Consider the following 25,660-nt stretch of genomic DNA (forward strand, 5'->3'; position numbering starts at 1 on the left):
TTTGCCTCTCTATAAGAAATAAAATGAAGTCAAAACATTTCCTTCTATATTGAAAAGGTTTTTGATTATCACTGAAAGTAGCAAAAATGATACCGAGAAGTTGTAATCAGAGAAGGAGAACTGGAAACTAAAATATCAGTCAGTACTAAATAAAGCAGAGAGCTGTGATCTGATTCCTAAAAGTACAATCACTGCCTCTGATTCTTAAGTGCTTCTTACGTAAGACTCAAGGGCTACACTCCAACTTGAGGCATTTGAAATTATAAAAGAGTACAACAAGTTTTATAAGAAGTTATTATATACCACAAGAAAGCAGATCAAAAAACTGATTAGATATTTTTAACTTCTCTTTTCCATAGTCTCTTATAATAGGGATCTGGGTCATATTTTTCTTTAAATTCCTTTTAAAAAGATTGTAAGTTGGGAGTAGGTAATATTTAAGACAAATCCACTATAGACATTAAAATATTAACTATGAATTTTCCTTTTATGTTACTAGCTATTGATGGTTTCAGTATGAAAATGGAAAAGCATACTTTGCTATTTAGCATAGTGAAATTCATCTTTGTATTGAGAAATGAAGAAATCAATGCATCAAAAGTTTATGTTTATTCTCGAGTGAATTTCATCTTGCTTTTTAATAGCATTTATTCTACTACTGGCACATTTTTAGTAAACTTAAGGTAAACATTGTGTTGAATCCATTCGAATTATTAGTTTCCCCATTAAGTCATTGTTTAGGAAGAAAGCTGGAAATATTGCCATGAATTTAGGATAACCTATTTATTCGACTTCATGACCAAAGAGAAATTTTAAGTTAATTAACAACCTTAGGCCTAGTGATTCTACTATGGAAGGTTGCAAGAGAACAAAAATTGCTCCTGCTGTAAACTTTAAACACATGTCTGACATGATCCTGTGGGCTCCGTGGAGCTACTAGAGCTTCCTACGGATGTGAGAAAAAGCAAGTCTTGCAGTCGACAGAGCTGTGCGCAGATACCCTCCCAGACCTATCAGCATGGCTGTGTCGCAGACCCGTCTGTTCATGACTGGGTCCGGGCATCCGTCTCCAGGCAGAGCAAAGCACATGGCGGCGTGATTAAGGATGGTAAGCTGGGGGTCATAGGGCATGAGTGACAGCAGAAGGATGCAGAAGGTGGAAAGTTTGGGGGGCTTAAATAGATGTTTCTGGGCCATCCTTTTGGGTCTTTAGGCCAGACAGTAATAGGACTGGAGTCAGGAAGGAGGTGGTGAGATCAGGTGGTTTGGACTTTCAGTAGCATTCTCGGGGCAACTGAATTGCTCTACTTATAACTTCTTGTAATCATCCATCTAACAAGTCCACCCTAAAAGCTATAAACTGTGCAAAACTGTCTGAGCAACCACAGTGGAAGCCAAAGAATCCCAAGTGATACAGCAGGGTATGTTGAGCTGATACACCAAAGGCCAATAAAGAAGAGATACATAGAGAATGAATCTTGCAAAAAGTAATCCACTTGCAAAACAAAGTTATAGTGTTCCCAAAATAACTTTAAGGCTAGTTAAAATTCTGAAACTTTTTTTTTAAAGATATAAGGTCTCACTCTGTCGCCCAGGCGGGGGTACAGTGACTCAATTATAGCTCACAGCAACCTCAAACTCCTGGGCTCAAGTGATCCTCTGGCCTCAGCCTCCTGAGTAGCTGGGACTACAAACATGCGCCACCATGCCTGGCTAATTTTTCCTAATTTTTGTAGAGATGGGCTCTTTCTATGTTGCCCAGGCTGGTCTTGAACTCCTGGCCTCAAGCCATCCTCCCGCCTTGGCTTCCCAAAGTGCTGGGATTACAGGTATGAGTCACTGCACCCAGCTGAAACATTTTATGATGAGGAATTTTGTGTGACTTTTTGCTCACTCTTGAACTAGAGCAGCTATGTCCTCTCAGTTCTCCCTACGCAGGGCCCTTTGTGGCACTTTTGGAAGCTATGAAACCATGTATATTTTCATATCACGATTCATTTTGCATGAAGTATAGCTTTATAGATGCTGAAAAGGAGAAGTGAAGAAAGTTACATACAAATAATAACAAAAATTATTTGACATTGCTATTGATTTACTTATTGGACCTCAGATTGATTTAAGTGCAAAGATGAAGAAATATGGACCTTTATAATGAATACCTGTAGTTCTAACTTGTGAAACTGCTCATTTGGTGTGAGACTGCAAGGCAGACTTGGGCCTAATTTTTTTTTTTTTTACCATGTTTGTACCAACCAATTGCTTTAGCATTTTATAAATGATACCTTTCAAGACTTCAAAATTTCATGCAAATATCTAAATGCCCTAGAACTGCCATCAGTGTACCCTTTTGAATGAAAAGCACTCAAGTACTGCAGAAAAAACTCAAGCTTTGGAGTGAGATAGTTAGATTTGAATACCATCTCAATTGCTTATGGCCGGGGAGATCTTTTTTTTTTTTTTTTTTTTTTTTTAAGTCTTCCACAGCAGTTATCTTAAAACTTTATTTATTTATTTATTTTTAAGGGACAAGGTCTTACTATGTTGCCCAAGCTGGACTCAAACTCTTGGGCTCAAGCCATTCTCCCATTTCAGCCTCCCAGGCAGCTTGGACTACAGGTGCACACCACCATGCCAGGCTAGGAGAACTTTTTGAGCCTCAGTTTCCTCACCTGGGGAAAAAACAATTGTTGGAATTAAATTAAATGCATAATACACAGCAGACGTTCCCAAAGTTGTAGCTGTGGGCTGTTTCCATACCTGTGCCTTCTGCCTTTCTTCCCCACCTTACTCTCCAGGCATGACCAACGTACCTTTCAGATAAACATGAGAGGCCTTGGAGAGTAGAATAAGGACAGCTTGAAGGGGGGAACCTACTGCCTAGGGCGGAACCCAATTCTTAGAGCTCGCCATTACTTTTGGTCTTGGATTAGCTTTGCTTCCTTCAAGGTCCAGGACAGGACACCTCTTGGGTCCCAGCATGTCCCAGAGTGCTGTGTAGGTCTCTTACCACAATCCCCACTATTCCCAGTGCTCCAGAGAAGCTTCTGGAGGGGCACAGTTTCTTGGCTCCGGTTTCTTCCTGCTTATCAGGACTTGGCTTTACCTTAAGAAGAGAGACAGGGAGACAGAATGAATGGATATGCAGGTAAATGGCCTGAAAAGTGAATTTCCAAGTGGGGAACAAAGGCAAGAGCCCCCTGAATGATGGAAGAAAAAAGGTCTATGTGGTCATTGACCCTGTTGAGATTGGTCAACAATGAAGATGTCAACTTACAGCAGGCTACATTTGATAAAGAATGGTTTCATGTGATAAAAATTTAATGATTCCTTAAGGAATGGTCCTTGGAAGTTCAAGTTAGTTTAAAAAAAAGATGGCCCCAGTATCTGAGGACTATCAAAGGAAATCTGAATTAAATGGATAAAACAATGCAAGCAAAATGAATATGAGGAAAAACCGTACCATTGTCTCATATCCTAGACAATATGGAATAATATCTATTAGAGAAAGGCATTTGGGGTCTAACAGTGATTTGGGATGCATCACGTGGCAGGCATTGAACTGTGTTAACAAGTTTGGTTTGAGGAGGGTTTCAGGGGGAGAGCGCCGAGGAAACAATATGCACGGGGCCTTCATAGATGAGTAAATATGGGAAATAGTAAAATTTACATCATTAAAAATCATAATGGATACCAAGAATTGGCTTTTAAGTATTTCAATCCGCTTCATGTCTGTTGTGCCTATATCCAAAACTTGGTCCTCCTTTTCCAATCTGCAAATTGTGGGTGCACATGAGTAACTTCAAGGCTCTTAGCATAGTCCCCAACCCAGGCAACCATCAGATTAGAACAGATGAACTGGCAGATGTGGAAATGAAGATAGGTTCTCTCTCTTCCAACTTCCTCCTTGTTCTCCGTGGCATGTCCAGGTAAGAGCTCCCTAGGTAGAGAGAAGCTGCTGAGAAGAAATCCAGTTGCTCATGATGAAGAAGAAGCACAATATCAGTTAGAACAATACCCCCTTTCTGATCTTACCTATTTTTTCATGTTGTAGATAAATAGTTATTGCCTAGAGAGAGGACAAATGCTTATCTGTAAGTTTTCAAAGCATCAAATCATGGAGAGCTTAATTAATATTATCATCATTAGTGGCTGAGCAAACTCAAGGACGACAAATAATAGAACAAAAGGTCATTGCTTTCATAATCCCCTGTGGCCAAGAATAATAGTTGCTATGGTTATAATATGTGTTCCCTGGTTATTTTCCTATTAAAAATATTTTATCTTTTGGAATTATGTCATTAATGATTGCTTAAAGTCTATGTTTGGGGTAGAGAGGCAGTTACTATGTCTTTTCCACCGAAACCAAGGAACTAGGCATTTTATGCATGTTGTGTTTTCTAATTTCCAGTTGCTACAAGCTGTGATGTTGTAAACACATATTTCAGTAGTTCATCTTCACCTTCATTACTTGTCGTCCTTTCAAAGGGAACAATGGCTTTTTCTGAGTTCAGAAATGGGTGGTATGTAGCTGAAAGCTGGAAGATGTCCTGTGTCGTGAATACTAACAAGCTGTTTTGTGATTGAAGAACCAATGCAGAAAAAACCAACAATGATTACAATAGTTATTCAGTGTATATTTGCATTTGGCAGAGGGGAAAAGGGAGGGACACCTGTTTCTTATTTTTTTCTCCCTTCTTTTTTGCCCTGTAGACAAAGCCCGTTGCGTTTGCAGTTCGGACAAATGTCAGCTACAGTGCAGCCCATGAAGATGATGTTCCGGTGCCAGGCATGGCCATCTCATTTGAAGCAAAAGATTTTCTGCATGTTAAGGAAGTAAGGAAGATAATTTCGATTTCTGTCAGCATGATTTTTCACCTTGACATGTCATTTCTTATTGCTGTGAAATAGCATTGCCTATAGCTGCAGTTGTATAACATACATATTAAATCAGTGGCTCTCAACCTTTGCTAATATAAATATACCTTTTTTAAAGCAGAAAGAAGTCACAGGCCTCTTGCAATAACTTGAGAGCTCCCTTGGGCAGTGGCCCAGAAATTGGGAACTGCTAGAGTAGATGATCCTTTTTTTATGCTTAACCTGGACTTTTTCTTTTGATGTTTAACCTTGACTATGTGTAGTTTTTCCTGATGTCTGAAGTTTAGCCATCTTGGGAGGGTTTAATAATAATATCTAGAATTCATGACTTTTCTCTCTGCTGACAGTGTCTAAACTCAGACTGGTGGTGCCCTTTTTCCTGCTTAGATGCTAAATTTGTGCCATGGGAGGGAGAATGGTAGGAATTGGGGCCAATGAGGCAAGAAACAGATATCCGGAAAATTCCATTTCCTCCAAGCCAAAAGTCTCCACCTTCAAGTTAACAATGACACAACCTGTAAATTGGAAAAATTCTCCCTTAATTAAGGTTTGTTTGGAGTCAACATTTACCACATGCCTGCCGTGTTTGGAACACTGTATTAAGTGACCAGAAATTCCCCGTACATGATAATCTCAGTGTGTGAGCGTGAGGTTTTCCTTGAACCTGGAGGAATTTCCAATTTGAGCACTTGTATCTAGGGCATGATATGTCAGAGAGAACATAGATTGAACTGTTCATTGCGCTAAGGGCTATAACCAAACGAGGTGATAACTGCCAATTAAAAGAGCTTAGAGAATTTAGAGCCTACCATTTCAATAACCCTTAAAAAAAGATGCAAAATATTGAGTAGATAGGAAAGATAGAAAAAGTTTTCAGTAGTGGTGGTGCCCTAAATCTCACTTTACGACAGGAAGTTAGATCACTACAGGGTCTCCTCTCAGTAGCTAATGCTGAGAGGAGAATCTCTTTCTACCATGAAAGGAAAAGAAAAACCAAATGGACGGTCTTCTTTGAAGTGTGCAAGAACAGACTTATTCAGTTGAGGAAAACAAGATCAAATCATAAAGACTCAGGCTAAATATTCCACCTGCAAGAGACAAACTGTCAGCATTAGTATAAGTAGAGAAATCATCTGTGAACATCGTACTGTATAATTATAAAAGTGTTTGCACAAAGGTAAATGTTTCTTTGACATGAAATATTTAAGGCGAATGTCAATATTTATCTCTTTCTCTTAATACTTCTAATTCATATGATAAGGGGAGATCTCTGTAACACTTGCTAGTTCCTAATGATTTTTTGCTAGGAAGGGCCATTAATCTTTGAACCCAGAGGGTTTATCCTACTCACAGTGACAGCTATTGCTGCTGCCACAGAATTCAGCCTCGTCCTAAGGCAGCACCAGGCAAGAGAAGGAAGCATTGAGCCTTTGATGGATTGCCAGGAACACCAAGATCATTTCACCCTTCCATGCTAAACCCATGAACCGAAGGGTTTCCTGAATTGTGACGGTTGAGGCATAGTTGGTTGTAATTGCCGTATTTCTCTCCATTGAAAATAGTTAAGGTGGAAAATACGGTTCAAAGAGATTTGCACTTCTCTACACTGATTTTGATACTTTTGATTTCGTGTTTAGAAATTTAACAATGACTGGTGGATAGGGCGACTGGTGAAAGAAGGCTGTGAAATTGGGTTCATTCCAAGCCCAGTGAAACTAGAAAACATGAGGCTGCAGCATGAACAGAGAGCCAAGCAAGGGAAATTCTACTCCAGGTAGGAGAAAAATGTCGAATGTTTGCGTAAAAGTTGAGATCATGCCATCATTTGTGTACTGTTGCTTCCTGTATTCTATGGTCTTTATTAATATGTGAAAAAGTAGACTGATGATATGGTTTATTGGTAACATCACAGATCCTGCATTTTAATAACTTCATCTCAGCATCTTAGTTTCATCCTATTTGGGAGAGAATCAAATTATTATCATTAATGAAAATATCTAAGGTCACAGAGTATTCAATCCAGGCTTCAGGGCAGAGGGAATTCTGAAGTCCTAATAGTTCACTGAAAAATACTCTGGCACAAAGCAGCCAGCCCTGGTGACTAATCCCAGCATCTGTAGCTGCCTGGCATGGCAGGGAGACGTTTTAGAGATGACTAGAGATGACGGTCTCAGACATCATTGCAAATAGCAGCTCTTGTCATCTGTTAGTTTCATTTTCACCTGAGGAACTCAATTTTCAGTTCTACCCACTGTTAAGCCCGTAAAAGAGAAGCTAAGGATGAAATAAGTTAAAACTGCCTTTGCAGAGAGCAGTTAGACGGGTTACGTAAGAGGCTGGAGCTGAATGATCATTCTTAGCATTCATGAGACTGTTTGCCCCTCACTGAAAGAATCCCTGGGAGGGCTACTCACATGCGTCGTGAATTTTAATTCGAACCCTCTGCACACAAGTCCAAGGATGATGCCGTGTGCCCTCCCTGTGTGAGAGGACGGGGTATGGGCAGAACTTTTCTTTACTGTGAATAGCAGATTTCTGTTTTCTCTGGCTTTTATCTTATTTGTTTATATAATGATGCAAATTCCTTTGTCAATGATAGTATTTTAATGTTAGCAAGGATTTCTTTCAAGTGTCAGCAGATGAGTGAAATAGAATATGCTTTGGGCTTTGGAATGCCCATCCTCATTAATGAACATTTTATAATTGTCAGGTTCATTTAGTTCAGATGGATTGCTCTGTGTTTTGAGACCTCTGCCCTAGAGCTGACTTTCACTAATTCCTGGGTTATTGAGGGTACACAGGATCATGAGATGTATTAAGTCATATAAAAGTAGAGGCATGTAGATCAACGATGTGTGTGCACTTTTCCTGCAGGGTGTTTGAAGATCTGATACTTTTCTTTCAATCTTTAGTGTTCCATTGGTTTTACTGTGTATTTTTCTACTTTGTGTACTGAGTTAATAAAACCTCATACTGTGGAAAAATTTCATTTTCATAGGGCATAGACATTGTAGTTGAGGTTTCAAGTTATTACTCTCTCAGCTGGGGATGTTTTGTTTTTAGTTTGTTAAGGATAATTTGGCATTTTTCAGAGTTTTCTTGTCAAATCCTTTGAGAAAGGGGTTCCATGGTCAAATAAATTTAACATAGTACTAGATAATAGAAGGTTATTTTAGGATTCTTCAGAGCCGTTAGTATGTTAATAATGTACACTGTGGATCTGTGTGGTGGCATGGAAATATTTTTCATGTACAGTATTTACTAAAATTTCTCCTAAAAACTCCTCTGGTTCATGTTTGGGGAATAGGGTTTTGGAGAATGCATTTTAGAAAATTTGGGATGGATTTTTGCAGAAGCAGGCTTGTGTGTCTTTCTCTGCTGCTTTATATACTGAGAAATGAGAACTACTTCAAAAGGAGTAGAAATCTTTGCCAAAATTCTTAGGGAAACATGATCGCCTCCCAACTGAGCCTCCATAATCTAACATTAGCGCTGAGCTCAGCCTTCTAAGGCCCTGTGGCTAGGGTAGGTATGAGAGCCTCCAGTTCACAGATAAGGAAACAGGCTAAGAGAAGTTGGGTACCTGACCAAGGTCACAGAGCTAGTAAGCAGCAGAATCAGGGTGGTAGCCTGACCTCAGGAAGACTATCATGCTATCCTGCAAATTATGGGGCCAGAGTCTGCCTGGCCCAGCAGGCAAAGAACAAATTGTCATTGCCATCTGTTAGTATTTACTTTATTAGATATATTGTTTTGCTATTGCATTTTTCTTTAAAGGACTACAAATTATCCATATTTGGGGAGTGTAACATCTCAGAACTTATTCTAGGGAAAGGGGTTACCTTTTCTTATACCTGTATACATTTTCCTTTGATTTTCTGGATTTTTATTTTGTCTAAGAATGTGAAAATAGTTTTCTCGCTTACACAGGTTTTACATTTGTCTCCTAACATTTGAAATGTATTTTTGTTTTGAGGACATCATCAGAATCTGGCGGTGTTTAAAAACTCTGACATGTAAATTATAAAAATGGACAGAAATCAAAGGCAATAGAATTGGGGCACAGTTCAAGAACTTGGCATTTTTGTGGAATTAAAAGTCAAGGGCAAATCTGTATCCTGACCATTTTCACTAGTTGCAATGTTTTTCACAATTTTATATCACTCAAATACTATTTTGACTATTAATAAAATTCAAAGGGATTCTGTAAATCCAACACTTGAAAAAATTTTTTAAATTTAAAAAAATACAAAGGGGGCCGGGCGCGGTGGCTCAAGCCTGTAATCCTAGCACTTGGGAGGCCGAGGCGGGCAGATTGTGTGAACTCAGGAGTTCGAGACCAGCCTGAGCAAGAGCGAGACCCTGTCTCTACTAAAAATAGAAAGAAACTATATGGACAGCTAAATATATATATATAGAAAAAATTAGCCAGGCATGGTGGTGCATGCCTGTAGTCCCAGCTACTTGGGAGGCTGAGGCAGGAGGATCACTTAAGCCCAGGAGTTTGAGGTTGCTGTGAGCTAGGCTGATGCCACGGCACTCACTCTAGCCCGGGCAACAGAGCGACACTCTGTCTCAAAAAAAACCAAAAAACAAAAACAAAGGGAATATAAAACGACCCCATGCTTGAACCAAAATTAGACTTAATACTGTAGAAAATGAAAAGGAAAACAGAGTTCTGGGAAAATATGTTTTGGTCCTGGTGTTAGGTGTCCTTGCATAACTGCCAGAAAATGCTTCTATAAATACCCCTGATTATACATACTGTCTGGTGTCATTAAGTGTATTGGAGTATCTCTTAAGAACCTTAAAGAGATAAAAAGCCCTCCTGCTAGTTGCTTAATAAAGTTTTTTTTTTTTTTTGAGACAGGGTCTCGCTTTGTTGCCGGGGCTAGAGTGAGTGCCGTGGCGTCAGCCTAGCTCACAGCAACCTCAAACTCCTGGGCTTAAGCGATCCTCCTGCCTCAGCCTCCCAAGTAGCTGGGACTACAGGCATGCGCCACCATGCCCGGCTAATTTTTTCTATATATATATTTTAGTTGGCCAGATAATTTCTTTCTATTTTTAGTGGAGATGGGGTCTCACTCAGGCTGGTCTTGAACTCCTGACCTCGAGTGATCCACCTGCCTCGGCCTCCCAGAGGGCTAGGATTACAGGCGTGAGCCACCGCGCCCGGCCTTAATAAAGTTTTTGATGTTTGTTTTATGCATTAAAATGCTAGAATAGTAGCAATAAAATCCAGCCTGTTACTGATATTTTCATAGAAATTCTATTATCATATTAATATTTACATAAGGGACTATTGCCCTTTGATGCATACACATTTTAGCAAATTCTTTCAGCCAGACCTGGCTTAGCCACAATAATAAACAGTAGGCAGTGAGGTCATCTTGCCCAAATTCAGTGTTACTCTTTGGTTTTTTGGGGGGGCCTTCTCTTTTAAGATGTTCGTTGCCATCTTCATCTGCAGAGAGACCAGGTAGTAATATAGTAATTAGCATGCTGGGTACACTGGCTAAAAAAACCACAAATGTTGTTGTTCTAGTATTAACTCCAAAATTTCTAAGACACTGAAGCATACCTTAAGTCAAACTTGAGAATCTGGAAGTTCTGAAGTGTATTATCTTCAAATCATTCCTAAATTAACCAAGTTTAATCCTCCATGTCATTTATGCTTGAGAAATGTTCTGGGTGCTCTCTGAGGGTTAAATTGTACAAATACTCTGCTAGTCATGTTTCTTTTCGTGTCTCTTAAAGGTTAGCATGTTTTAGTATTGCTCTGATGTTCTTTTATAGATTACCATGAGCCCTTGAATACTTTCAATTTTAGCACACCAAAAATAATTAAGCTAAGATAAAGGACGTGCAACCAGACAAGAAGGAAACTTTAAGTTCGGGGGTTAGCCTTGATGTTTGATACTATATGTTGCCTCTGTGGGTCTCTAAATCTCTGCTGTTTAGTGATCTGTGGTCTGGGCAGGGCACTTGAGGGCTGTAGAAATCACCCCAGTTCTCTTCCATTCTCTCAGGGCCTTTTTAAATTTAACCTTGAATTTGAAAATAGAGACCATCACATTGCTAGTTCAAGTACTCCAGGAATCTCTGCTGGGAAATGACTGTTTAGCTCCTTGAAGGAAAGATAAATTTAAAGTTTAATAAACACACAATGGATTTATCGTGTTTATCGAGGAAGACAAATGTTTTAGGATCCAAAATAAGTGTCTGATTTAACAGAAATTTTTGCTTTACTCCAGTAAATCAGGAGGAAATTCATCATCCAGTTTGGGTGACATAGTACCTAGTTCCAGAAAATCTACACCTCCATCATCTGGTAAGTAGGTGACAAGTACTGAATAGCACATGCTGCATTTCATGCTTTCGCCAGGCTTATCTAGTTTTGTGCATTTATATACACAGAATGACTATGTTAACCCTACAAATGTTAAAAGGCATCAGAAATAAGGATGGCCTTATGGAGTTAAGAACAATAGGGGGAAATTTTTTTTTTCTGGCTTTGAAAAAAGAAAAGTAGTATGTCGAAGTGTTGCTGTTGCTGCAGATCCAAGTGTTGAGCATATTTAACTTTTTATCTTAGGTCCCTCAGTGGGGCCCCGGCACCTTGTCATGGGCAGTAAATGGCTGAGTGCCCAACCACAACTGCAGTGCAATGTGAGCTGTAGGCTTCAGTGTTAAATAAAAAGAGAAGGATAAAAACTTTAGAAAGGTGAAGAACAGAGAACAAAGAGAAGATGGAATGATTGGCCTGTCCTATACCAGAAAGGCTCTGTGGAAGACGTAGAAGATAATTATAGAAAAAGATATAAGTACTTGCGGGAAGGGTAACTGCTGTTTTCTTTCCAGAGCAGTGGGTTCATTCTCATGGTGGTGAGATTAAATAAGGCATACCCAGTTAAATGTGAATTTCAGATAAACAATAATTTTTTAGTATAAGTATGTATTGCCTGGGACATACTTATACTAAAAATTTATGGGACATACTTACACTGAAAAAAAGATTGTTTATCTGCAATTCAAATTTAACTGAATTTATATTTGCTAAATCTGACAATTCAACCATTCTTTGTAGCATTTGGAGTTCTATATAAATAGGAAATTAATTGGTTGAATTGCATGAAAGCCCATGATCGGTGTCTTAGTTTGCTAAGAAGTGAGTAACTGGGAGTGAGAGTAAGATTGTAAAGATTCACTACCAGAGCATGATTCTGTGTATGCTTTCTAGAAAGCTAGAAATGGGATGAGATCAAAAGCAGAGAATTGTGCATCTATGGAGAAATGAAGGAACTAGTCACACTGTGACCGGTGTGTCTTAAGAACTGAATTTCTCTTCTGATAATCACACCGTGTTCCTGAACATTGACAGCTCTTGGAGACCAGTCAAGCACTTCTTAGCAAAAACTGTAGGACTTCTTCAGTGAGTAAAATATGAGCGCAGTAAGGAGTCAGTTGTTTTAGATGGATATTGATTTCAAAAACTGTGTACTTGCAACAATTCCGAGCTGCTCAAAATTAAGTTAAATAGTATGCTTGAAATGAAAAGTGAAGCTTCTTGTAGCTATTATGTGAAGTTTATATCTTCTCTTGATCATTGAGGAGTAGATATTCCCTGGATGCACAGGGAAAAGAGCCTTGTCCTGTTCCTCCTCAAATGTATGAAGTTGCAGCGATGACTGTATAAACCTTCTACTCTCACATATCTTGAAGACTCTTTCAGCAACTCCTGAGGACTGTTACTAGGCTCCTAAAATGGAAAACTGCTACATCACAGTGTGATAAAGCAGCAATCCCACCTGCAAATGTCAGTCCCACTTCCATATACTGGAAAAATTCTTCCATTTCCTTGCACCATATTGTAGCCTTCTAATTGTTTTATCAATACACATGCCAATTTATGATGGGGTTATACCCCAACAAACCCATCAAAAATTGAAAACATCATAAGTTGGAAATGCATTTACTACCTAGATAAAGCCATCATAAAGTCAAAAAAGCATTAAGTCAAACCATCAAGTCCAGATGCTCCTCACCTTATGACAGGGCTGCATCCTGATTAATCTGTCATAAAGTTGAAAAATCTTAAGTTGAACCATCATAAGTCGAGGACCATCTGTATAATGAGAGGAGGTGACTGAATTTTGAAGAATAAGTTAGTATATATGTAAGATGACATTTTACCTTGCAGCCCAGTGTTTGCTTTACTAAAAATAAAGTTCCGTGAAGAGTTTAATGTTTTTCTTTTTTTTTAAAAAAAAAGGGATTTAAAATGTCACCCAAGTTTTTTACAGGTGCAGAACTTTGGAATGATTTTTCTGAATACTAAGAGTAGGAAACACTTGTGACTGAGTTGACTAGAGATGCAACCAACTACAAAATGTATAATAGGCACATCAGGACTCTGAGATAGTTTTCATCTCGATAGCTAAATTGATTCAAAGGAAAACTTCAGAAAATTCTAGAAAGAAGTTCCCCCAATCCACCTCCAGGAACAACTGCTCTACCTGTCAGGTGAAGATTGGCCTGCAATTGTAATGTTTATCTTTGTTTCCTGGAGGTTCCTATCTACAATTCCCCTCACCCATTGCTAGAGGAAGGACTTATAAGCAGCTGCCTGAAGTAGGTATGTTTGAATGTTCTCAAGGACTTGGAAAAGTAGAAATTTCCACTTTACATCTGGATAAAGGGGTCATCGCCAGTTGCAGAATAGACAGTGTTGTGTGTACACACTTGTCGCCCCTGAACTTGACTCACCCCTGCTCAACTTGACCCAATCTCCAAGATTAAAATTTAAATTTCAAAAAACATTCCCAAGTCTCTCTATCAGTAATTGTAGCAGTAATAATAATACATGCATATTAGTGAAGAAAAATGAAAGAAACTATTTCCAAATATATGACAGTAGTTCTTCCCAAGTAAATACCAACGTCTGCTAAGGTATGGAAATACAACATGAAATTTAAAAAGGGTAACATCTCTCAGTCTAGTACAGTATAGAGAACTCTGAACAGAGTTGAAAATGCTTCTGAACTGTCTTGGTAAGTTCCTTTAATTTGTTCTGAAAGTGACCACATGTTTTAGAATTCTCTGTATTTCAAAATGAATTCAAATGCTTTTAGACTTAAGGTAACCAAATGACAGAACTAGTAAGTTCGAGACTTCTCAGTTTGGGATTTTGAGCACTTGTGTCCTGGTACCAGGGACCTGACTCGGGCTATGTGTGTGGATAGCCAAACATCCGGGCAGTGTCGCAGCTAAACATTTATCCATTTATCCATTTCTACTCTTTCTTTAAAATATACATATATAAAATCTCCAGTGATCACAGCAGACCAGATTCAATAGACAAATCATAAATTCCAACTCAGGAACTTTATCATCCTGGGGTCCTGTGAACTCTGACATCCAGCTGGTATCCGTTTCAGAAAGGCTTTCAGAGGGTACTGGCCCTTGAATGTGGCCTTTATAAGCCCAATAAAAGATGAGCAAGATAAAAGCATGTGGAAATTTACCACCAGTCGGGAAACTTACTGGACATCAGTGAAGACATACAGGAATGATTAGATACTGACCCAGATTCTCTCCTCGACGTCCAGGAAGGTGCTAGCAACATGCTTCCTGAGTTGGGATTCAGGGAAAACCATTCCTGAAGTCTTTTTTCAGACTATGTCATGGCTTATGTCATTGAGTAAGCCTCAGAAGGAAACTTGGCTATATGAGCAGAGGATTTAGCTGCATGGGTGGTATAAAAGTCAGCGTTGGTTCAAATCCCCAGCACATTTTATAGTGTTTCCCCCCACACACACACCGCTTGCTGAACCTTTTAGCTCATCAATATGCATAGATGGGACAAAGAGAAAGGCATATTTACTGGGTAAGCCTACCTAACTACCTGGAATTAGTTCAGTCCATTATTAATTTCACTTGGTAGAAAATCATACCTCATCTATTATGCACGCGATAGCTGGTATTTGTAGTATTGTGCAGACAATGCCAGGTAATTCATTACAGGTGTTCTACCTAATCAAATGAAAAGGAACAATTAGGTAAGACATCCTAGTTTTCAAAAGGTTGAATCATCCATTAATAATATCCGTAATAACTTCAACATTGAAAAATAACATGATATCTGTGAGATGATGTCCTGTCCTTTGAAAAGGTTAGGAGAGGCTGTCACAAGCCATGATTCAGCTTGCGTAGCACGGGGAATGGAAGTTGTACTGCAACACCAAGGTCCTTGTTATTTCAATATGGTAATTTGTTCCTTAAATCTGAATGTACTGTGGTTTTTGTTAGAGTGCTAACATGTATAATATGATGATTTCCTGGGGTGAGTAAATTTTCCTGTTTTCTTCTCTTTGAATCTAAACTCAACCATAGAATAATTTTCTAGTGAGCTCAACTCTGTGATGTTCTGAATCTTGACAGCAAGGACCTGACCCCAGTGGGGAAGCAAAGGGAACTGAAAGAGCACACCCAGAATGAGAAGAGGGGGCAGTATGGTAGGGGGACAGGATATAGACTCACTAAGGCATGAGATCTAGGTCCGGGTCCTGACTCTGCCTAGTTTTTTGCCAAGAACAAGCCCCTTAAACTTTGAGTTTATCTTCTCATCTTAAAAATTAGAGGATTGAAGTTGCTTTTTCAAATGCTTCCAGCTCTGATTCTACAGTTGATAACATTCTGTAGTAATTTCAATTGCATGTGGAAGCATTTTATAAACTTTGAAGTGAGATTATGCATCTTTCTTTCCATTTTAACATTTTTTAAGTGCTATATTTTGAGGTTGAAAAATTCAAAAAGTGAAAGTGTGTTGTGCAACAAACCCAAACCCTTGATTTTGCAAATGAGGAAAGCAGGGGACACGTCCTCATGGCTTTTTGTGCCTTAACACTCTACCTCTTATGTTAAATTCAGCAGCTCTACATAAGTCATCAAAATTTTTCTCATGTTTTATTAGACTAATTTCACTTGGATATCATGGGATCCAGTGTTTTTTGATTAGTCTTTGGACAGAACTATCTGAAGATGCACAAAACATCTTGAAATCATTTTGACCCTGTCCATCCTGGGGCCCTCCCTGAATCATTTGCCTTGTTTATGACGTTTTTGTGTCACCCAGATTGAGGATATTTTTATTCTTTCTTTCCTTCAAACGCCTGTTGCAATTTTAGTGAACCTTTTTAACTGCCCTTATTTTATACATAATCAAGCAAAATGAGACATCCTGAGACACACTGTGATAAAGGTTTTCAATGTAGTTGCTTATTCTCTGAAAGCTGGTTTAAGATATTGTAAGAAATGAAGCCAGATGTTCTGTCCTGTACTTTTTACACAGTTGATATGGAGAATATCAACATTATAGTTGAAATTATAAACTAAAAATGTTTCTCTAAAATTATTTGAGAGATCTAGCATGCAACTGATTTGTTTTGTTCAAGCAAACAGATATGAGGATACCTTTCTGTTTTGTTAGATTTGATGACATTGCATTCTTAACGCGCTTTACCTTTAAATTTTACTTCCTTTGATTACTGTGTTGAGCACTCATGATAGAATTTTTTTTTTTTTACTATGGTTAGTTTTATTTGCTTTCGTTTTATTTTCTTTATAACCTGTTTTTCCTCTCCTGTCCACCTGATGATTTTTGAATTGTTTGTCTGTATATAGCTATAGACATAGATGCTACTGGCTTAGATGCAGAAGAAAATGATATGCCAGCAAACCACCGCTCCCCTAAACCCAGTGCAAACAGTGTAACGTCACCCCACTCCAAAGAGAAAAGAATGCCCTTCTTTAAGAAGGTAACATGAACTTCCAAGCTCCCATTGTCCACCCGCTCGACTGCACTGCGTCACATTGCTAGTCCTGTTGACTGTCTGCGTCCTTTGACAAGCCAATAACATGCATGCTCTGTTATTCTTTGTTTCTTTTCCATGCTGCTGTAGCTAAGCAGAAGCAGAAATCGGTAAGTTTACATTGACATAGCTGTGTTTATCCTGCCACTGGCATCATTAGCATTAATTCCCGCAGTTGTATTAAATGCAATCATTTCTGTCCTAAGAAAAGAACCTTACCAACAGCTAATTGAGTCCATGCATTTCAAACCACCTAAATTCAGGGAGTGACCTGTTCAGACACCATTACAGTACTTATCCTTTTTGATGGAATAATCTCTGCCACCAAGGGAATTTGTTTCAACATTCAAGGATGTCAAACACTGACAGCTCCATATGATGCACCTCAATTGTGCATGCTTATTCTGTCTGTCTGTCTTTCTTTTTTTCCCCCAGAGATTTAACTTATAATCAAGCATACTAAAGCAGTTATTAGATTCTGATTTATGATATCCAGATACGTAGCTTGTACTAAAAAAAAAAATTATTCAATTTTTAATTTAGTCAGTATTTAAACTTCTAATCCACTAGGTGCAAAATCTGCAGATGAGCAAGACCAGTGGAAAACTGCAGGCTTGTTTTGGCGGTTTACTGTGAGTTTTTCCTATTGTCATATATAAATACTCTCCCGATGTTCTTATCTTCTCCATCAGTCAGATGTCAGCATCTCACCTGTTGGACGGTGTGGCTGGTGGCCACGCACAGAGCCTTTGCCACTGGCCACCCAAGATGCTATGCAATGATGCTACTGGTCCCTCAACTGGAAATGATAGGGTATTCCTAAACTCTTTACTCCAAAAAAGGCTATTTCCTCTCAGCCCATTTTGTAGCTTCAAAGCATTATTTTTTAAAGACCACTAACTACTCCCCCAAAAGAAAATTTCCATTTCTTCCCCCTTCTGCACACCACTTTCCATGGCTACTACACTGTCTTTTAGAGTCATACCTCCTTATCTGGCAAATCCATGGGGGTATTCTAACATGCACATGTGAAATAAAGTCCACTCTCTGCCCCAAACTCTCAACATACTGAGCTATTTTCCTTAGCAAACAAGTATTTTGCTCTTTGGAGGAACTCTAAAATCATTAATGAGGTGTCAAGATACTGAACTGTAAAGTTTTTTTTTTTTTTTTTAAAGATAAATTATATTTAGTAAGGGAAGAACTCATCACTCCAGGCAAAACTTAAAACACCGGATTTTTGTGTTAACACAAAAAGTTTCAACTTGATGTTCTTCCACAACGGTGGGTCTGATATTCTTGTCACAGCTAAAACTTGCAGCCAAGTGACTAACAGTGTCTGTAGTTCAGAAGCTTAGAAAAATCAGCATTGCTAAGCTGCTCTAGACTTTACAGAGAAGGAACATGAACTAAAACCTTGTTAGTCATGTAGTTTTTTGAAATCCATTTACCCTGGAATTGCAAAACTTTAAAAATGTTTATCACAGTTTTTTTTTTTTTTACTAAATAATTCAAAGGAAAGAGAGTTAACAGGAAAGGATAGATAAAATAATGGTGTCATTCTCAATAGGGCACAAAGCACCAATATTCCATCAAATAAGGTAATTTCTGTAGCTCCCCTATTGATTAAGAAGCTGATTGATTACCAGCATGTGGTAACCCTTGGCTAGTTGGCAGTCACAGATCGAAGGAACCAAAGACCTACCAAATACTGGGCCACTTAAGACATAAAGACTTGAGATAAAATTTCTTGGTAGCTATTACTAAAATGCATGCAATTTATATTCCTAATTGCAATGGTGGAAAAGGTGTTCTTATCCTACATAGTTATAAGGACTTGGCTTCTAAACGTTTTTCAGTATGGTCCCAGGTGGTATAATTGTAATAATTTAATAAATATGCTTCTGATGCCTTCGGCACTGGTATTCATTCTTCTTATGTTATTATGTGGGAAACCTCAATGTAGAGTTCAAAAACAAAAAAACAACCTGCGATTCAACAAGAAGATTTGTTTTCTGTGTTTTAGGTTGCTTTTAGAGTGGTGCTTGTGTGGCATTTTGTGCTGTCACTGTATTATGTGTGTCTTTTTTTTTTTCCATTCAAAAATGTATTCTAGCTTGATTGTGTCTATTAAAATTAATTTTGAATGCTAGGTAAAAATTTCAGCAGTGAAATTTGACAGCACAGTTGGTAATGTTTTTCTTCCCTCTGATCATACTGTCTGTGACTATTGGGGAAATCTCAGATGGAAGGTTTTGAATTTGAAATGCTTTTTATTCCCCTCTGAGGCAACTTAAATGAAAATGAAGCCACAAAGTTTGTAATGGGCAATTTTAAGCAATAATAAAATGTTCTTGAGTGATAGGCTGATGTAAAAATTACATTCACATTTGCACATCAGTTTATCAAATTCTTAAAATAGTTTGAGGAGCATTTTTCTTTTCGTGCGTGTGCTTCTTAAAATATATTTTTCAGATACTCTTGAATCAGATTCGTAGAGCAATGACTTGCTTATCACAGTGTCTAAGGCCATATCTGTCTCTGTTCTACGATAAAAAAGTTCATTTGTGGATCAATTTAATATTCTCTGGCGTCAAAAGAGCCAGTTTTAATGTAATCAAATGAATTAGCTGTTATGTAATTTTTTAAAAAAATTTATGTTAACCACTTTATTTGAAGCAGCTAAGCTGAAAACTGTTGATAGTTTTAGAAATTGCTACAAAATTTAGCTCCTACCCCTTGTCTTCCAGAAAAGAAATAAATTTTTGCAGAAATACATGGATTTGTTATCTAACAGAAGCACTAAACAAACTACTTTTGAAAAACATGTTAGATGTGCAAGTTGATAATCAGTGTTTTGAGGCCAGTGAACCATAGTTGAATGTATTATCACACATTGACTACCTTCTTTCCAAGACACATAACACGTAAACCTTACATTTTAAGGTTTGACATACCAAAGTATAGGAAAAAAGCATCAGTCACTAAGGTGTGATCGGTCATCATGATTACTGTTTACTAGAACAAGCATGGATGCTAATTTTAAACTCTAACAATAAAATAGAATTTTTCTAGTATTTGGTAGTGAGAGTCATACTATTTTGAAATTAGGTTTTATGCAGGTAAGATACACAGACATCCAAGATGTAAAAATAATGAAATATTTCTTTCCTCCGTAATTAACCATGTTATGTCTGCATTTCAACTCTTCAGAAAAATGCATCTGAAAAGCGGTATTAACTTGCAGTCAAGCCTAAAGCACCTATTCTGCATGAGGCATGTTTCTGTTTGTTCTACCAACTAGTTTTTTGTTCAAAAGCAGCACCTCCTGCTTTAGGAACTGATAGGCCAGTAGCCTTTCATAAGAAGAGCAAGAAAACTATAGACAGTCCACTAACTTAAAACTTTAGGAAAATAAACCCACCACCGACCTTTGATTGGATTTATTTAGAAAAGAGGCAAGTAAAAATAAATAAATGTCTGGAAAGCCAGTGCCTCCTATCATAGAGTTCAGACAGAGTACCTTATATGTAAAATATTCAAGTTCCCCTGCCTGTGAAACGTCTAAAAACCTCTCCTCTCTCTGCAGACAGAGCACACTCCTCCTTACGACGTGGTACCGTCTATGAGACCGGTGGTCCTAGTGGGCCCTTCGCTGAAGGGATACGAGGTGAGTAGCCACATTCTGTAGCACACTCCACCTCTGCATGCTGAACTGTTTTGTAACTCCACATCCTCCTCCTGACTCTTGAATTTAGAGCTTTTAAAGAGCTCATAGCAGCAAAGCATGTTGTTTTTCAAGCTTACAGTTTCGTTTTCCTGGCTGTGGCTTTGAAGATCTCTGCTAGCTACAACTTACTCAGCCCAGGAAATTTTTAATTTCAAATAATGTCAAATGGAGAGTGACTCAAACCCCTTGCAGTGTCATTTGTCACTAAAACATCACGATAAGTTCAGTTTCACTGTCATTGCCTCAGACCTCAGGAGAATGTGGCCACCTCACATGCTACCTTTTGCAAATGCAAAGCTCAGGTTGGCCGGGCGCGGTGGCTCACGCCTGTAATCCTAGCACTCTTGGAGGCTGAGGCGGGCGGATCGTTTGAGCTCAGGAGTTCGAGACCAGCCTGAGCAAGAGCGAGACCCCGTCTCTACTAAAAATAGAAAGCAATTAGCCAAACAACTAAAATATATACAAAAAAATTAGCTGGGCATGGTGGTGCATGCCTGTAGTCCCAGCTACTCGGGAGGCTGAGGCAGGAGGATAGCTTAAGCCCAGGAGTTTGAGGTTGCTGTGAGCTAGGCTGACGCCATGGCACTCTTGCCCAGGGAACAGAGTGAGACTCTGTCTTAAAAAAAAAGAAAAAAGCTCAGGTTTCCAAGCATCCCGAAGAGAAGTAAAATTGCTTTATCCCAAGGAGTAATATTTTTTAAATCATATCTTAATTTATTGCTTGCTCCATTACAGGTCACAGATATGATGCAAAAAGCGTTGTTTGATTTTTTAAAACACAGATTTGAAGGGCGGTGAGTATTTCGGAATACTGGGTTTTGTGGATTTTGCCTTAAAGATGACAAACCCCTGATGGGATAGGAGCGTGATCCTAAGAGAAAACTGCCCTCTGGTGTCTATACAGTGACAAGAAGTAAGTTTCGTTCAGTTCAGTCTGGTTCAGTAAATATTCTTACTATGCACTTTGCACATTCTCAACCCTGGTTGATCCGGTTCCTGAACCTGCATCTGTAAGATGAACTTGGACATGGCCTTCTGGCTAGTTCACCCTCCATTGCTGCCCAGACATTGCACTAAATATTTCTCTTTCGTTCACTCTTCTAAAGACTCCCCTGTCATCTCCCTGAATGTTTGGCTTTATCTCCCATCACTGTGTTCCTAGCAATGGCCAGTCCCGCCCTCTGAACTATCACTGTCCAGATACAGCTGTGACAGTCCTTCCCTCTCTCCTCATCAGTATCTCTCGTTCCAGTGGAAACTCCATCAGCATGTCAAACGTAGTTATTTCTCCTCACATCTGACCTTGCAGTCCCTCTAGGTATCTCTTTTTTCCTTCTTTTCTTTACAGGACAGTTCCTTGAAAGAGCTGTGTGCACTTGCTCTCCTATTCTCTTGAGCCTATTCCAGTTACGCTGTCACCCACACCACTCAGGAAAACTACTCATGTCACAATCACCAGTAACCTTCCCAGCGCTAAATCCAGGGATGAGTTCTCAGCCCTTATCTCGCTTGATCATGAGCAACAGTTGACACGGTGGACTCCTCCATCCTCTTTTATCATAAATACTTTCTTTACTTGGTTCCTGGGACCCCACTGTCCTGGTTTGTTTCTGCCACACTAGCCACTCCTTTGTCCCCTTTGCTGGCTCTTCCTCATCTATGAGACATCTTGGAGAGCCCAGGGCTAGGCTCTTTGGGTTTTGCTTTCTTTTCTCTCTATATTCCCTTCTTTAGTGATTTCATTCAGTGTCAGATTTTTAAATTCCATTCCTTTGCCGGCCTCTCCTCTGAATTCTAGACCCATGTATCCATCTGCCTGTCCACCATGACTGCTATGACGTGCAATGGGCTTTTCATGCTTGGGCTTTTCCAATTTGGGTTGACTTGGCAGGGAAGACAAAGGATAGGGAGGGAAAGGTTTATAGTAGGACAGATGTTGTTAAGAAATGATCAAGAGGGAGGGGAAGGAAGAAAACAAACTATGTTTCAAGGTTTAAAAAGACTTTGTAATCAAGGTCTACCTAACCAAATGCTCAAATTGGATTTTTTTATTTTGCATAACTTTATGAAATATCTATTAGTTGGTGCCAGGAAATACAGCCTTTAGTGTGGCCCAAGGCTTTCGGGCCCTGGCCAAGTATTAAAGGCATACCTCTAATCTGCCCCATTTAGCTTCTATTTCTTCATCCTTGGCTCTGTCATGTATCACAATTTGGAGTTGTCTCCGTGAGCATGCACACTGAGAAATTTCTGCTAAAATAGGCGCTGTATTTTCCGTGACTGTGTTAACCCACTACCCTTTACTAAATGCCAAAGATGGGGAAATGGGATGGAATTTCCTGACTTACCACTTCTACATTAAACCTGAGTAAGTTTTGAATTTGGAAGATAGATTCCAGTCCAAGGGTGTATCTTGGACCCATGTTCTCAAGTATCAGCCACCCAGATTGATTTCATTTCAGAAACAAATACACAAAATATCTGGATGTTGTATCCATCTATTCTAACCAGAAGTAATTTCCATATGGCTTTATCAATGGACCTGCCTGGCCTCATCTTGGCTTACGGACATGGAGTTCAATATTGGAGGCCTGTGGTCACTAGTGAAAGGTCATCAAAGGAAGTAGCAGAGTTCATAAGGTAGGATTTCAAAGGCCATGTAAAACTTTAACTGTTTTACCCATGGCAAAACATCCAGAGTAACTGAATCGTTAAATGTCTTTGCTTTTGGCAAGCCAAGATAGCAACAGAGGGTGGAAATTCATCAAAAACATCAGGTATGAGTGCATACATGACATTCTAGAAGGGAAAAATGAATTGTTTCATAATGATGTAGTAAATGAAGTAAATTTATTTTTTAAACAATTTTTAAGCCCAAGAGAAGAAAATATGAAAGGAAATGTTGATGATGAAAAGGTTCTAGATGGTCAAGAATTCCTTTTCTGTTCTGAAACCCACCTAAGTCCATTTGTAGAAGCCCCCGGAGAGCTGTCAGAATCACTTTTCTGGCTGTTAAAATAGCGTAAGTGTGTCAGGTCAGAGAAGAGATGACAAATCATCATCCTCTTTCTGTTGTGTGCAATACAGTAGCCTATTTAAAATTGGATTCACCCTAACCAACTGTGTCATGTAAACAAAGCAGTCCTCAAACTCACCTTGTAGGACAATGACAGGTAAATTAACAAGGAAATCAGGGACATGAAGGAAAGCTACCATCTGGGATAAATTCAGGTTTTTATTTCCCCCAGTGACTTTGAAATGTCAGCTTATCAGCACTGAAGTTGCTGTAGGGATATGTACACTACTGCCAGAATCTTCTGCGAGAGAATCTTATTGGAAATCAGTGATCCTGGGAAACATTACATCACTGTATTTTCTGGTGTGAGAAATTTATTACCAGCCAGTGCTTAGGAAAAAAAAAAATCCAGTAGACTCTATACTACTCTCCACTAATTAAAACCAGAGCTTGAGGACAGGCTGTGGGCATTTGGAACTTTAAAATGTGCATAGCGATTTTGATATACTGCAAGGTTGAGATTTATTTCTCTAAACTGAATTGGTCCCCAAGAATTTTGCCCTTAGCATTTTCGAGGTCAGCTGCTGGGCAGAACCCCCACTAATGATGATGCCCAAAGCATAACTTCAAGAGTTAAAATGGGATAGTGCTGCCTGTTTCTTAACCACATAAGCAGGTCAGTGGAAGCCTGGCTGAGTAATACCATGTGCAGAAAGAAAAGGCCAAGCTCGTGGGACAACATGTATCATTACAGAAAATCCCACCCTTTACCTGAATTAGTTCCCTAGAGGCTAGACTGTAAGATGCTTCTGAGCAGGTTTAGTCTGTCTTGTCACCGCTGCCATATCCCCAGGATGGTGCCTATGACAGGGCAGCTGCTTCCCAGTGAGTAGCCAGGGCTCTCTAGAGGCACAGGCCCAGGTGGCTGGGCACATAGTAGGCTCTCAATAAATATGTGCTGAGTGAATGACTCCCTCTGTGGCCATGCAGCTGCTTAGCATAAAGGGGATCCTATTACATGCATTATAGCTGGAGCTTCCCAGATGGCATCACCCTACCCTTCTACACCCACCCCCGAATAAATGAAAGCATTTTAAGATCATCACTGAGCAATGGATGCTCCCACGTGTAGCCTGACTTCACTTATGAATGCATTGTGAACTAACAATGAAACTTTTTTAAATTGATAGGTTTAGTGTTTCATTTTCTGATTGTTGCTTTTTAAATGCTAAATAAGATTTTCATCAAATACTTATCTTTTCTAAAACAGCAATCTCACACAGCAATAAAAAAGGAGTAAACTGCTGAAACGCACAGCGTGGATGAATCTTAAACCCCTTATGCAAAGTGAAAGAAGGGTGACTCAAAAGGCCACACACATGATTCCACACACAGGATATTTTGGAAAAGCCAAAACTATATAGGGACAGGAAACAGTTCTGTGGTTCCCAGGGATGGGGTAGGAAGGAAGACTGACTACAAAGGGGCACCCCATGGGACTTACAGGGGGTCATGGAAGGATCCCATGTCATGAATGTGATGGTGGATATAGAACTCTATAAATTGGTCCAAACTCTTGGAACTGTACACCAAACAGAATGAATTTTATAGTATATAGATTAAAATCAAACCTTTTTGCAAAAGCCAGTCATCCCTTTTCATAGCTTATCAAACGCCCTGCTCTCCAGATAGCAGCTATGTCTTTGGGTATTTTCTCCTTGCCTCTAAGTAAAGTGCTTAATTTGCTGCTGAGGTTTTCAGCATTAGGTATTGTCTGTGGATTTTATACCATGAAGAATATCGGTCGCTTGTGCATATCCCATACACACACCTGCATAAGTCTCTTCCTCCAATCTCCCAGCTGTTAAAAGTTAGGAAACCACTGGGTGCATTTGAATATACGGGGAAGAGATTTAGATAGCTGGGGGAGAATTGGTGGCTGGATTCATGACAAATTTATAGAAAATTAAGCAAATATAAAAAGTAAAACTATTTCATGGAAACCACAAAGCAAGCACACAGGAAAAAGTATATGGCATGGTTTATTTGAATTTATTTGCATGGTTCATTTGAATATTATTTGCATGGTTATAATAAATGTTAAATATGGAACCAACCAAAATTATTACTTATCTTCTTGAATCTCTGAGCTGTTCTAGCCAGTTCCGG

At 39.0% G+C, this 25,660-nt stretch overlaps 1 protein-coding gene across 3 annotated transcripts in view; it reads left to right on the forward strand.

Moving 5' to 3' along the window:
* CACNB2 (calcium voltage-gated channel auxiliary subunit beta 2) overlaps window positions 1-25,660 on the forward strand; it is a 303,538-nt gene that overhangs the window by 259,745 nt on the left and 18,133 nt on the right. For 2 of the 3 annotated variants that reach the window (XM_045534272.1, XM_045534281.1), the window contains exons 4-9: window positions 4,711-4,833; window positions 6,513-6,649; window positions 11,130-11,206; window positions 16,558-16,691; window positions 20,335-20,415; window positions 21,211-21,269. In XM_045534272.1, coding sequence (XP_045390228.1) covers window positions 4,711-4,833; window positions 6,513-6,649; window positions 11,130-11,206; window positions 16,558-16,691; window positions 20,335-20,415; window positions 21,211-21,269 — 611 coding nt within the window. Of the gene's footprint in view, window positions 1-4,710; window positions 4,834-6,512; window positions 6,650-11,129; window positions 11,207-16,557; window positions 16,692-17,315; window positions 17,378-20,334; window positions 20,416-21,210; window positions 21,270-25,660 lie in introns of all 3 variants that reach the window. The other variant, XM_045534288.1, reaches the window with a different exon arrangement.

Source organism: Lemur catta, chromosome 1, assembly GCF_020740605.2.
Source record: "Lemur catta isolate mLemCat1 chromosome 1, mLemCat1.pri, whole genome shotgun sequence".
In the NCBI taxonomy this organism is placed as follows: Eukaryota; Metazoa; Chordata; class Mammalia; order Primates; family Lemuridae; genus Lemur; species Lemur catta.